Genomic DNA, 13726 nt, shown 5'->3' on the forward strand with positions numbered 1-13726 from the left:
AAATTAATCAACACGCAAATGAATAGATGATAAATGGCTTAATGGATGAATTAACTAACCCAACGGTTGGATGGATGGATGGATGGATGGATGGATGGATGGATGTATGGATGGATGGATGGATGGACAAATGCACAAATTAATCAACACGCAAATGAATAGATGATAAATGGCTTAATGGATGAATTAACTAACCAACGGTTGGATGGATGGATGGATGGATGGATGGATGGATGGATGGATGGACAAATGCACAAATTAATCAACACGCAAATGAATAGATGATAAATGGCTTAATGGATGAATTAACTAACCAATGGTTGGATGGTTGGATGGATGGATGGATGGATGGATGGATGGATGGATGGATGGATGGATGGATGGATGGATGGACAAATGCACAAATTAATCAACATGCATATGAAGATGATAAATGGCTTAATGGATGAATTAACTAACCAACGGTTGGATGGATGGATGGATGGATGGATGGATGGATGGATGGATGGATGGATGGACAAATGCACAAATTAATCAACATGCAAATGAAGATGATAAATGGCTTAATGGATGAATTAACTAACCAACGGTTGGATAGATGGATGGACAAATGATGGACAGACAAACAAACACACAAATTAATCCACACGCAAATGAATAGATGATATATGGCTTAATGGATAAATGAACTAACAAACTGTTGGTTGGATGGATGGATGGACAAACGAACAAATGATTAAACAAGTAATAGAATGAATTTATGAATGAATGAATGAATGAATTAATTAATTAATGAATGAATGAATGAATGAAGGATAGATGCTTAACAGACTAATGGATAAATTAATGAATGGCTCTAAAGATGGGTGGCTTTATGGATGGCTTTATGAATGAACAAAAAAAGAAAACAATTAAAGAGATAAACTGATGCATCAATGTTGAATGAACTTTCTCTTTATCCAGTCCATCCAGTCATTCATAAATACAGTGTGTAAACATCATGAGCTAGTAGAGTTTTTTGTCTTTCTGGATGTTTCATGAAACCAGAGCACAATCTGAGCGTGTCCTGACATCGTGAACAAACGCACAAAATGGAAATTCATGTTACACTCTCTCACGCGTATGTCTCCGGGGGGTTAAATTACAAGTAGATGTCACAACATCAAATTTCTCCGAGCGTAAAAAGGCGGAAGATACTCACACACATGTTAAAACACCAGTGCACTCACCATCTTCCTCACATTCCTCTGGGGGCTTGGCTTTCTTCGCTAGTCGAGGGTCGAGCCATGACGTCGTTTTGGTATTGTGACTGAAAAGAAAATAATTTTGTAACAATTAATAGTACATATGATAGAGTTTAGTTACCAGTATCCAAATCCAAATGATGTCAGCCAAATGTTGGTACAAGCCTCACTTTGAAATGTAAAACATTCTAGACTAGATATCCCAGAAGGCCTTAGTAACAGTGGTTGGGGGGGTTCCAGTTAAAACAATGACAATCAATAGTTTTAATAAGTCCCTCGTTTCTCATTAAGGACAGATGGAGGGAGGGGAACATCTTTCTCTCTTTCTTAAGACTGTTGTTCCCTCTGCTACTCTGGCAGATTCAGTTTTATGGTGATCCATTCATCATTACAAACGTTCATGATGGTAATTGAAATTGTACCATGTACTAACGCTAAGTGATACTGAATCGTCATGAAATTCATGACTTAAATAAAAGAAAATAATAAAAGAAAATAGTATTTATTCAGAGTGGGTTAAAGAGTGATAAAACGGATGTTCTAATATTTGAGATTTTAATTTCTTAGACATTAGATTTAGAAAAGTTCGAAAAAGTTGTCCGTTTCAAGGAGTCAATGATTGGTTTGCATTATCACTCGAAGTCCACGTGCAGCATTTTATATCTTTTAAAAAGTGTTAAAAAATAATAAATACTGCTTTTTATGACTAATTATTGTAATATTTTGGTTTATATAAATGAAAACAATATATTTTTGTTATTTCCTCCATCTAGAATTAAACATTTGAAAATGAATCGGCTATGACTGTTTAGTTGAAATAATGAAAAATGTAAGAAAATATTCATTTATAATTTATATAAAAAATGTATTTATTAAATATATTAAATTAATAAAATAAAAAAAATCAAATTTCAGAGGCAAGTACTCAAATTGAATTCCTTCCAAAGATATAATTTACATAGCATAACATTAAAATATATCATTTTAGCCAGCATCGCCTGCAGGATTTCATCTGAGGGTACTTTTTTGTGGCAAAAGCAGCCATAAACAGATTAGAAATTCAATATATTCTCAAGTTAAAAAATTGCATTTGAGAGAAGTTTTCCTTTTTTGTTTAGCATGACTGTCAGTCCATTTTAGTGCATATCCGACTGAAATCCAATTTGATTTAACAAGTGTGAATGGCAACACATTTTTTCTTTCAAAAATGATCTTTACAAATCCGTTTGGAGCTACATTCATATATGCTTTGAAATCCAATTCAAACCTCATTTCTGGAAATCTGTTTCAGTCTAACTGCTTTGATTAGCGGATTTCGCATGGTTTATGTGACTTTTTCACCCCACGTAAAACATAAATGTCAGAAGTTGACATTGCTAAACATGCTAAAAGTCGCTGCAGAAACAAGGTTGTGTTGTTGCAAAGTGACGGACGAGCAGAAAACGACAATATAACGGAGAAATGTTTTGAGATTGGCGGCGACGACAGCACAGAATAAAGCCGCACATACCAGCCTCATACATTTCTGTCGCTGTCTCAGAAGACAAAGTATGCCAGCGCGGTGGCTACACAATGTCATGTTGTAAATAAAACAACATCTGTATTGCAAACCCCTCCTTGTTTTTGGCATATACCTACCAACGCAACGTCACTTCCATAGAAACCAATGCAGATATTCCAGAAAAGGAAAGAGCGGCATGGGACACAAATCGGATGCAATACACAATGTGGACAGCAAATCATTTTAGATCAGATTCCAATCGGATACACAAATTTGGACTGATTTGTAGTGAATGTAGCCTATAAGACTTTACACTATTCAGATCAAAAGATCAGTGCGGACAACTGTACACTTAAACACGTTTTATACATTTCAAAACATGAAAACCGCAAAAAGGAAAAGAAATGGACAACGGCATCCATCTAGCGCATGTCCACATAGGACTGAAACAACTGAAAAACAGCGCAGACACACAACTTCAGGTGTGAATGCCGCTTATTGACATGACACACACAGCAGTAGCTGAAGTTACCTCTCAAAGGTAGCTTTTTGTTTCAATTGGTTGTAAGAAAATATCCACTTCATCCGTCGCTGTTTGTTGTCAGTGTTTTTAAGTAGCCTATCTTGGTGTTGTCTCTTTGTTTTGTGACTGAGAAACCGCTTCAGATGATTCAGTGAAAGACACGTGTGAACCGATTCAGATTGTTTTGGCCATATTCAAAGAAAAAGAAAGAACCGACTGAAAAGAATAATACATTCACAAATGATTGGCATCCCTGGTTCGGTCGACAGAAATACGGGACACTGCTGAAATTTCCACAGGGAAAGTGTTTCTCAGGACTGTCGGAGCGTTCATGATAGGCAAAGTGCGTACACCCCTAGGCGCCGCTGATTTTAGCTACATTTCCGACCCGACTGTGTCTGAAGTCCAGCAAATCATTTCCAAACCCAGTCAACTGAACTGCAATACACTGAGTGAGCTCAATACGGCACACATAAATAATTCAGACATCCGTAACAATCTGTAAAAAGAGGACACTGCAACAGGTAGCGCTCCATATGTTCACACCTCTTTCATTATGAAGTGTGCTTTGAAGTGCACTTCACTCACTCTATGAAGTAAACTTCTCCTTTTTCAGTGTAGGCCATCTCCCAGTTGTCTGGCAAAGGGCCCAGTTCGTCGTTCTCCTGGGAGTCTTGCGGGGACTTGGGGGCGTCTACTTCTTCCTCCTGGGCATCTGTGGCGGTGAGGGTGGGGGTTTCAGGTGGGCATGGCTGGATGGGCACGTCTCCAGAAGCGTCGGTGCTCTTGTCCTCATGTTCGCTCGATTCTGAGAGGAAAACAAAATGAATCAGTGTCAAGCGTGACCTTCTGACTGAGAGACTTATTTGACAGTAGATTATTGGAAAGGATGGTACAAAGATATACGGTTACATAAAACAAACAAGTAATGATTCAAACTGTCAAAGTCAACTCATATTAATATATTTCATTTTTAACACCACCAACACATTTACTGCATTTATTAAATTAAGACATAAGTTATTATAGTGAAGTATCCTAATGAGTCACAATGCATATATATTAGGGCTGTCAAAAGATTAATCACGATTAATCGCATCCAAAATAAAAGTTTGTGTTTACATAATATATGTGTGTGTACTCTGTTAATTATTATTTATATATAAATACACACACACTTTTAATGAATATTTTTAAGAAATATTTGCATGTATATACTGTATATACATTTTATTAATCTATAATATATATATAAATATAAATGTTTTATATATAAAAATAATATTTTTTTCTTAAATATATACATGCTTGTGTGTGTATTTATATATAAATAATAATTAACAGAGTACACACACATATATGATGTAAACACAAACTTTTATTTTGGATGCGATTAATCGCGATTAATCTTTTGACAGCCCTAATATATATATATATATATTTTTTTTATCCAATCCTGCTCCAATCAGAAGAAAATCAGTCCAAAACAGCACTAATGTAAAGAAAACCCGGCTGATTACATCAGAGATGGCAGAAAGAATAGAGACTCGTGTTGCGTACGCAAACTACATTTTTCGGCTGAATAAAGTAAACCAGCGTTTTGCTAGTAAAGTTTTGATAGATGAGGATTGGGATCAAGGTAAAGACAATTTCCGTGGCTTACAGGAATCGTACAGTAAGCAGGTGTGAGTCCGTTATATTGATGTGCAAACAAACCTATGTGTGTGCGCTGTTTATGCACTGATCTCACATTGTATTTATGCACATACAAATGTCAGTACATTCACGTTGTTTCCACACATATTTGATTTATCATATGTATGTTGCTGTGTTTAGCAATTCTGAATGGATCAGTGTATGGTATATGCAGGCGGTTGGTTTAGGGTTTTTTTTTGGCATCTCCATGAGGTTCTGTTCAGTATCAAACTTTACTGTTGCACAGTACACAACCTATATATACTATCAATTGTGAAAAGTTTTTTTAAATGTAGTGTTTATTTAATGGGTGCATACATTTATGAATTATGGACTTATTTGACTTATTTGAAATTATTTGGTTATTTACTGTCCTTTTGGAGTCTCCAAATGTCCTTTTTTGGAAAGACACCTAAATTTACCTTGAAAAATGAAAATATTGTTTTGTGAGGATCACCCTTCAATTTAGATGGTTTACTTTTCTAAATATTGCAAATGATGAAAAAAATGTATGTGCTAAAAAAACAAATGGTATATGCTAAATTTCACACAAAAGGGTGTGATTAATGACGCTTAAAAATGTTTATCTATTGACAGGCCTAATTTAAATATAATTACATAAACGTTTCAATAGAAATGACATTAAAGGTGCACTGTGTACATTTTAGCGGCATCTAGTGGTGAGGTTGTGAATTGCAACCGTATACCGCTCACCCCTCCCTTTCGAAGCACGTAGATAAGCTACAGTGGCCGACACATGATAAAAATGTTGTCGTCTGAGACAGCAGAGAGTAGCTAGCGCTCTGTAGAGCAGTTTTTCCATTTAGGGCTACTTTAAAAACATGGCACCGCAAAATGGTGATTTCACTGTAAGGGGACCCGCGGTGTATGTAGAGAGAAATGGCTCATTCTAAGGTAATAAAAACATAACAGTTCATTATTTAAGGTCTTTATACTCCACTGAAAACACAGTTACGCATATTATATTGCATTTCTGTCAATAGATCCTCATAAATACTACACATTGCACCTTTAAATTATATTTTAGGTTACCATAAATGTACATTCTGCAGTACACTTTAATCATACTTTAAAGACAATAGAAGTAATTTAGAATTACATATAAAATGTACTTAAGTATACATTTTAACTATAATACAATTTCATTTAATAGCAATTACATGCAATTTAGTGTCCAAAAACATTACATTACATTCACTTCACATTTACTTGTATTCTTATAAAGTAGCTTTATGATTTCCTTAAGTACTGTTTTTAATAGTATGCTAAATTGATAGTCTAAGTCCCTCAAATTCTTTAAAGGAAGCTGTCTAGAGAAGTTAGGACATATTTCAGCGAATTTCAGTGAATCAAATCAAAATGCTGATTCAAAGATCTGCATCTGAAATGTTCCATATATTACAATGTTTTATTACAGTATAAATATAGCTATTTCTTCCACATAAACAAAATGAATTACTTTTATAATATATTGCTATATCGGTGCGTATAAATGCGTGAACGAGTACATTTTTGCTTGTTTAGTAAAACAACTATGAAAAAAATTCCACCAGCCCTATTTTTTTTTTACATTCCACCAGCCCAACAAAAAAGTACCTCAACGGCTCAGTATGATTCAAAAGCTCATTTTGGTGTTACAAACAACAGTCTTTCATTAGAAACGAGTCGCACTAACTATGAAGCCCACATTCATAATAGACTTGGTTGGGAGGGTCATTCTAAACTCTCTCGGTAACAGTGGTAGGTTGTAACCTGGTGTGATGGCGATGCCGTTGCCATTGACGATGGGGCTCTCTTCCTCCTCCTCTTCTGGTGGCTCAATGCTGTCCTTCTCCATGTTGCTAACGGACTTGTTTCTCTTCCTTTTTCCCTCTGCACTGGGTCGGGCACCGGGCAAGAGTTGGTCCGTCACATTAAACAGCATCGGCGTGGGTTCGGCAGGAGGCTTTGGCGTGCCATAGAAGTTATCTAGAAACAACAACAAAAAGCACATGTTTGGGACTTAAAAATGCTTCCACAGCTACTTGGCATGCAAAAAGGTGAAGTTTGACTTTTCAAGTAACTTTTCAATCATGTTTTTTCATGAACTTTACTGGAGTTATTTTATTTCTCTGTGATGTTTGCCATTACGGCACCTTTGTTCACTGGCGACTCAATCGTTTCATTCGAGATTGAAAAGAAATCATGTGTATCCAGGGAAATCTGTTTAATGATTAAAAACTGAGCTTCTGTGTGGGTACGGTACAGGCTTTATGAATTAATTTGCAGGTCATAAGGGACAGAAACAGAAGAGGTGAAGTTCATAGATTAATTTACATTACAGCCTGTGAGCCAGAATCATAGACTGAGAGTGGGTTAACCTAAAGTGACCTGAGATCAGCATATTCAAGACCACATGAAACCTACAAAATCAATATACCCACAGTTGTGCTGACATCTATTTAAACATTATATATCCTATTAAAAAGACAATCAGTAGTTTTTTGTGTGTTGAGGTGAATTAATCATAATTTATATATTTAATTTATATATAGCAATTAAAGTGTAATTTATATCTGTGATGGTCTCCACTCCAGTGTCACATGATCCTTCAGAAATCATTCTAATATGCTGATTTGCTGCTCAAGAAACATTTCTTATTATTATTATCTATGTTGAAAACAGTTTAACAATTTTGTGTGGTTTTTCTGTTTTTTTTTTCCAGGATTCTTTGATAAATAGAAAGCCCAAAAGAACAGGATTTATTTGAAATCTTTTGTAATATTATAAATGTCTTTACTGTCACATTTGATCAATTAAAAGTTACTTTATAAACAAAAAATAAATCTTACTGACAGCAAATTTTTAAATGGTAGTGCATCTGCTAAAGGTTAATTTTGTCAACTTTTAGCTGGACAATTTTAGCATAAAGATTAAATTAAATTCAACAATAGGGATAGTTAACATTAACTAAGAATGAACAATACTTCTACAGCATTTATTAATCTAAATTAATGTTAAAGCTACAATATGTAATTTATTGCCGCTAGAGATTGCTTTTACAAAACAAAAGCATAGCTTGACGACATCATGATTTTGCAGAACTTTTATGATGCCGCAGACGAGCGCTTCCGCTCCCCGCAAGCCTGTAGCACTCCTCTCAGAAACTTAAGCCTCTGCGCCTCGATCGCCCCCTGGTGGTTGGTCCCAGTATAGCTCCTAAATCCCACCTATCCATGTATTAGAATGGACGCGAGACACACTAAACAATTAAATTACACTTCAAATAATTGTTTCCTAAAGATGGTTTCTGTCATTTTAGGCAGCTTTCAATAAAGCGGAAGTCAATAAAGTTGCGTCGTCCATATTTTTTTACGGTCTATGGTTTCTCGCAGTTATGCGTGCGTATGTGAGGTAACGCAGTGCTGTTTTATCATATTAGATATATTTGTTTGTGTTAAAAGTTATGTTATAATGCTACTCTGTGCGTTCATTCGGCGGCTACTATGAGACACTTGTTGCACACTGCAGTGAGCTAGATTGATATTAGGCATGGTAAAACATGGTACTCGCAGTAAATCAAGAAAACCAGATTTAAACAATAAGACTAACTGTGTTGAGCTATATAATATTGATTAGTTTTCTGTGGATGAATGTATCCAAACAGTTGCTCACCTGTCTAATAAAACACATAAACTATTAAAGGTCCTGTTCTTCGTGATCCCATTTTTCAAACTTTAGTTAGTGTGTAATGTTGCTGTTAGAGCATAAATAATACCTGTAAAATTATAAACCTCAAAGTTCAATGCCAAGCGAGATATTTTATTTAACAGAAGTTCCCTTTCAAAGCCTACAGCGAACGGCCGGTTTGGACTACATCCTGGTATTTCCTGCTTTAATTACGTCAGTAGAGCAGTTTGTTGACTAACCTCCGCCCACAAGAATACGCGAAAAAGGGGGCGTGGTCTTGTTGCTCCCTCCCTCGTGGAGAAGAGGGAGTGTTGCGTTCGGTTCGGTTCGGTTGCGTTTGTCGCCATCAGACGCTGTTATTTTCATCCCGGAGTCAAATCACCTTTGTTTGGCCTTCAGGGGCTGTAGTTTGAGTGCGTTCATCTCCCCGTTATGGTAAGAGGCGTGACCGGGCAACGTGAGCTAAGCTGCTGTCGAATCACAACACGGGAATCGCTGGCACAATCAGAACTCGATACATATTTCTGAAGGAGGGACTTCATAGAACGAGGAAATTCTCAGGCCGTTTTGAGGACAGTGAAAACAGCGGTATACAGATAAGTAAATTGTGTGAAAAATACTGTTTTTTTACACATGAAACATTAACACATGTTATATTGCACACTGTAAACACAATCAAAGCTTCAAAAAAACACGAAAAACGGGACCTTTAAAGCGTCTTTGGCATTTCCATGGTTTCCACAAAATAAAACCAGAAATCGAGGGTAACGCGGGTATGGTGTCATTGATAGATGACGCACGGACACAGTCCGTGTCCTGGTTAAAATTGCTTATTTCTCTGGATTTAAACATTCTTGGAAACATTTGGGAAAATGTAAGCACACAAGTCAACAAAATATATTTAAATATTTTACAAATATTTAAATAACATATTGTTTTTTGGATATATTGTGCCTTTAATTTCAGCATTTACTAATACATTATTAAAAATCCGAAGTTGTATTTGTTTACATTAGTTCATGCATTGCACCCTCCATCTTGGAACGGTCAGCGTGTCAATGATGAACAACATTGCACAGCTTCTGGTTGTGAAACCGCCAAGATTCAAATTCACGAATAAATGGGATAACCCTTCACAGGTGAGAATGTGTTGGTTTGTGTTTTTATATGTATTAAATCTATATTACAGGTTTTTATACAATGGTAACTTTTTAATGTTGTGTTAGCCGGTGCGTTTGTCTTGTTGTATTGTATTAGGTTAGCAAAATCATCTGCTGAAGTCTATTGCTGAAATGGATATTCATACATGCGCGTAACTACGGTTGCAGACACGTAGTCAAATTGCTCTTGAGCGTTCACAGACTGGTGTTTTTACCGTTCCAATATGGCGGACGGCTTACGTATAGCGCCTCATCGAAACAACCAATAATGAGGCATCTGTGTTTATACATCTATTGTTATGATGCTTTGCCTCATAAAATCCTGGAAAGGATCTCCTCTCCTCACAAAGAGAAAAGAAACCTGCGTCTGAAAGTAGTCCACACACCTCAGCCGGTCCTCAAGAGACCAAACTGCACTAGTTCTGAATACCTTTGCTCAATGTCAAAGACATGCACGCTCTTTCTTGCGGAAATATATGGCAAATTTAGGAAAATTCATATTCCTAGGCTGCTATGGTGTAACAGGTGTGGCATAAGCTTTATTTCAAGAGGTAATGATTTATGGAGATGTGGGAGGTTTAACAGTGAATTTGACTTACCTTCGTACGTTCCACTTTCTAACAAGGCCCCACTTTTCTCTAATTCCATAAACCGCTCAATGCTCACAAAGTTGTAGTCCACACCTGGGACCTCCCCCTCTTTGGGCTGTCTCGTCGTGCCTGCAGACAAAACAACATACTTTATCACATCTGTCAGAATGCTGGTAAAAGATTATCATAATCATATACCATGGTATTTAGCCAAGTAGATTTGAAAATTAATTTTATTTTATTTTTTGGTTTATCTAAATATGCATTGTACATAGGGAATATAATATTTGCATATTTTTTATGTAAGATGTAAAAAGCAATACAAATTTGTTTAAATTGAAGAATGTTTAACCATTATTAAATAAATAATTAATCAAAGATACAAAGTAATACACATCAATACTGATATTTTTACGAAAACATTTTAATATACAAAATTTGAATGGATTTGACTGAAATGTAGTTTGAGCTTATTCACAGAAATGAATCAGACATTATCTTCTGAAGTTTAAAGTAAGTTAATGGTCAAATAAATGTGCATAAAATAATTACAAAATTCACAATATTTCTTATTTTTACATAAGAAAACAAAACTGTGAATTGTTAGTGTAACTTTTATAATCAGTAAGTCAGTGAGACGCTCAGCTTATATTACAAAAGATTTTCAAATAAATGCTTTTCTTTTAAGCTTTTGATTCAAAGAATCCAGAAAAAAATGGTCAGTTTCCATAAAAATATTATAAGCGGCCCAACTGTTTTCAACATTGTTAAGAAATGTTTCTCGAGCAGCAAATCAGCATATTAGAATGATTTCTGAAGAATCATGTGACACTGAAGGAATAAATTACACTTTAAAATATATTATTTAAAAAAAAAAAAATAAAAAAAAAATATTATATATATATATATATATATATATATATATATATATATATATATATATATATATATATATATATATATATATATATATATATATATATATATATATATATATATATATATATATATATATTTATTTATTTATTTATTAAAATAAATGCAGCCTGGTGGACATAAATTCGGAATGACCCCAAATATATATAGGTAATACCATGGGGTAATTGTTTACTTTTTTGAAAGGAGCAGTTTTTTAAAACGAATAATGACAAACAGTCAGGTCAAACAAATCACCAAGCAATAAAGTAACTCTGAAAACTCGTCGTTTCCAAGTTCCATATTGACTGTTTATGTAAATTCGCCGCATAATTAATGCATTAACTGAGGCTGAGTCTTCTGAGGGTAATCAAACATTCTTAAGAAATCAGGCACTGGGGATTTGCAAGACACATACTTAGCAACGATATCATAATCCAGTCCCTTGAGCTCTCAACCAAATCTCTGATTTTCACAAAACTCTCACTCTGAAGGGGAAAAAAAATAAACACATCAAGCTTATGGCTTGTGAACTTCACCACGTGAGAAATAGTCCATCCCTGCTGTTTGCTTTTACAAGTTGCTTTAATGACCTTCCCATCATGCCAAAGCAATGGCCGATGATCAGGTGAAACAGACTTACAACACAAGAGCCATTAAAATATGAAGCTGACTCATTCAGAAAAGCCATTTCATGTTTCTGTGGAAAAATTGCAATGCATTTGAGATTAGAGTAGCCATATTGAATTTCCAGAATTAATAAGAATGCTAAATTAAAAGGACAATTTAAGATTAATCAAGTGGGTGATTAATAACAAGATTTAATTTGACTTTTTTCTGCTTAAGAGACTGACACAGACGTGAAGAAATTGTTGAATAAAGTTGTTATTTTTGTTAGTTTTTTGTGCACAAAATGTATTCTCGTCGCTTCATAAAATTAAGGTTGAACCACTGGAGTCACATGGACTATTTTAACAATGTTTTTACTACCTTTCTGGACCTTGAAAGTGTTGAACGAAGGTCTTACGGGTTTGGAACGACATGAGAGTGAGTAATTAATGACAGAAATTTCATTTTTGCGTGAACTAACCCTTTAATCAGGACCTTGACAGGGATGAAAACGAGGCTGTGAGGGATAGAAAATACAGTGTGTTCAATGAATTCTACTGTAGTTTAACAACACACCGATTGTTCAAATGATAAGAAAAAAAAACTTTCAGTTGACAACTGAAAAGTTGTGAGTTGTGAAAATGAAGTGATCTTGGACTTTTATACAATGCGTGCCATTGTAAAGACTGAAAAGGCTGTGTCCCAATTCAGAGGCTGCACCTTTTGAAGGACACATACTTCAGAAGCCATGCATTCAAAGTCATCAAAGGTTGAACCGAGCATTGTTAAATGGGACGGTCTAACTAACAGAGGATTGTTCTTGTCACCCAGCAACTGTGAAATCTGCTGTTGAAGAGCAGCAGTAACGTTTGTAATGGGCTTTTTTTTGAGAGTTATATTCAACTGTCTGAAAACAAAAACTTGTGTAAATATGTTTACCTTGGACCATTTATGTACATAATAAAGAGAATAAACTATACACTCTAAAAAAAAAAGGCTCGTAATCATAGGGGAACCTTTTTTAGTGCTATATAGCACCAATTTTGGTGCTTCAGTGGTTCTTCAGCGGTTCTTCAGAGGTGCTATATAGCACCTTAGTCAAAGAACCGGTGAAGAACCTCTGAAGAACCGCTGAAGAACCACTGAAGCACCAAAATTGGTGCTATATAGCACTAAAAAAGGTTCCCCTATGATTACGAGCCAAGAACCATTTTTGGTGCAATATAGAACCTTTTTTTTTAGAGTGTACAAAACTTATCTTCTCTCAAAAAAAAGCTGTCTTCACCAGTACGCAATGAATCTTGGGATAGGCTAGGCTGTGAAGGATCCACTCGCTCTATTCTTCGTGGCCTGGGAAACGAAGGAAGCATTTGAAGACCACATTTGCAGGAGCCTTTGAGATGCATTCAATCTGATTTGGGATGCAGCTTAAGTCATTTTCATCTGTGTTGAATTCTAACCTGATTAAGGTTCATTGAACAGCAAAGTTACTCAATCGTCCCAAAAGGTTTGGATTCAAAGGCCAGATAAAACTCATCCAATAGAAAACGGTTAGCCAGACACTAGCAACTAAAATAACAGGACTGCAGAGATTCGGTCAGTCATACAGCAGCTAAACCGTCTGCTGAGATAAAGCATTATCATTCACATATAACAACAACAATGGTCCAATCAGACATCGTTCTGGCTATTTATTGCCATATAATTGCTAAACTGACTCCATCACAATGAATCAAACTGTCAGGAACAAATTTTATACATGGCCAGACATAATTTTCATTATAATTTCTATAATATCT

At 35.4% G+C, this 13726-nt stretch overlaps 1 protein-coding gene across 1 annotated transcript in view; it reads right to left on the reverse strand.

The window, feature by feature from the left end:
* The window catches only part of magi2b (membrane associated guanylate kinase, WW and PDZ domain containing 2b), a 120772-nt gene that overhangs the window by 57013 nt on the left and 50033 nt on the right, over positions 1-13726 (reverse strand). Inside the window, exons 3-6 of the mRNA XM_079809179.1 lie at positions 10413-10532; positions 6737-6952; positions 3857-4076; positions 1230-1309 (exon numbers count right to left, since the gene is read on the reverse strand). Of these exons, the coding sequence (XP_079665305.1) occupies positions 1230-1309; positions 3857-4076; positions 6737-6952; positions 10413-10532 (636 nt within the window). The remainder of the gene's footprint in view (positions 1-1229; positions 1310-3856; positions 4077-6736; positions 6953-10412; positions 10533-13726) is intronic.

This window comes from Gobio gobio (assembly GCF_949357685.1).
Source record: "Gobio gobio genome assembly, chromosome: 25".
NCBI lineage: Eukaryota > Metazoa > Chordata > Actinopteri > Cypriniformes > Gobionidae > Gobio > Gobio gobio.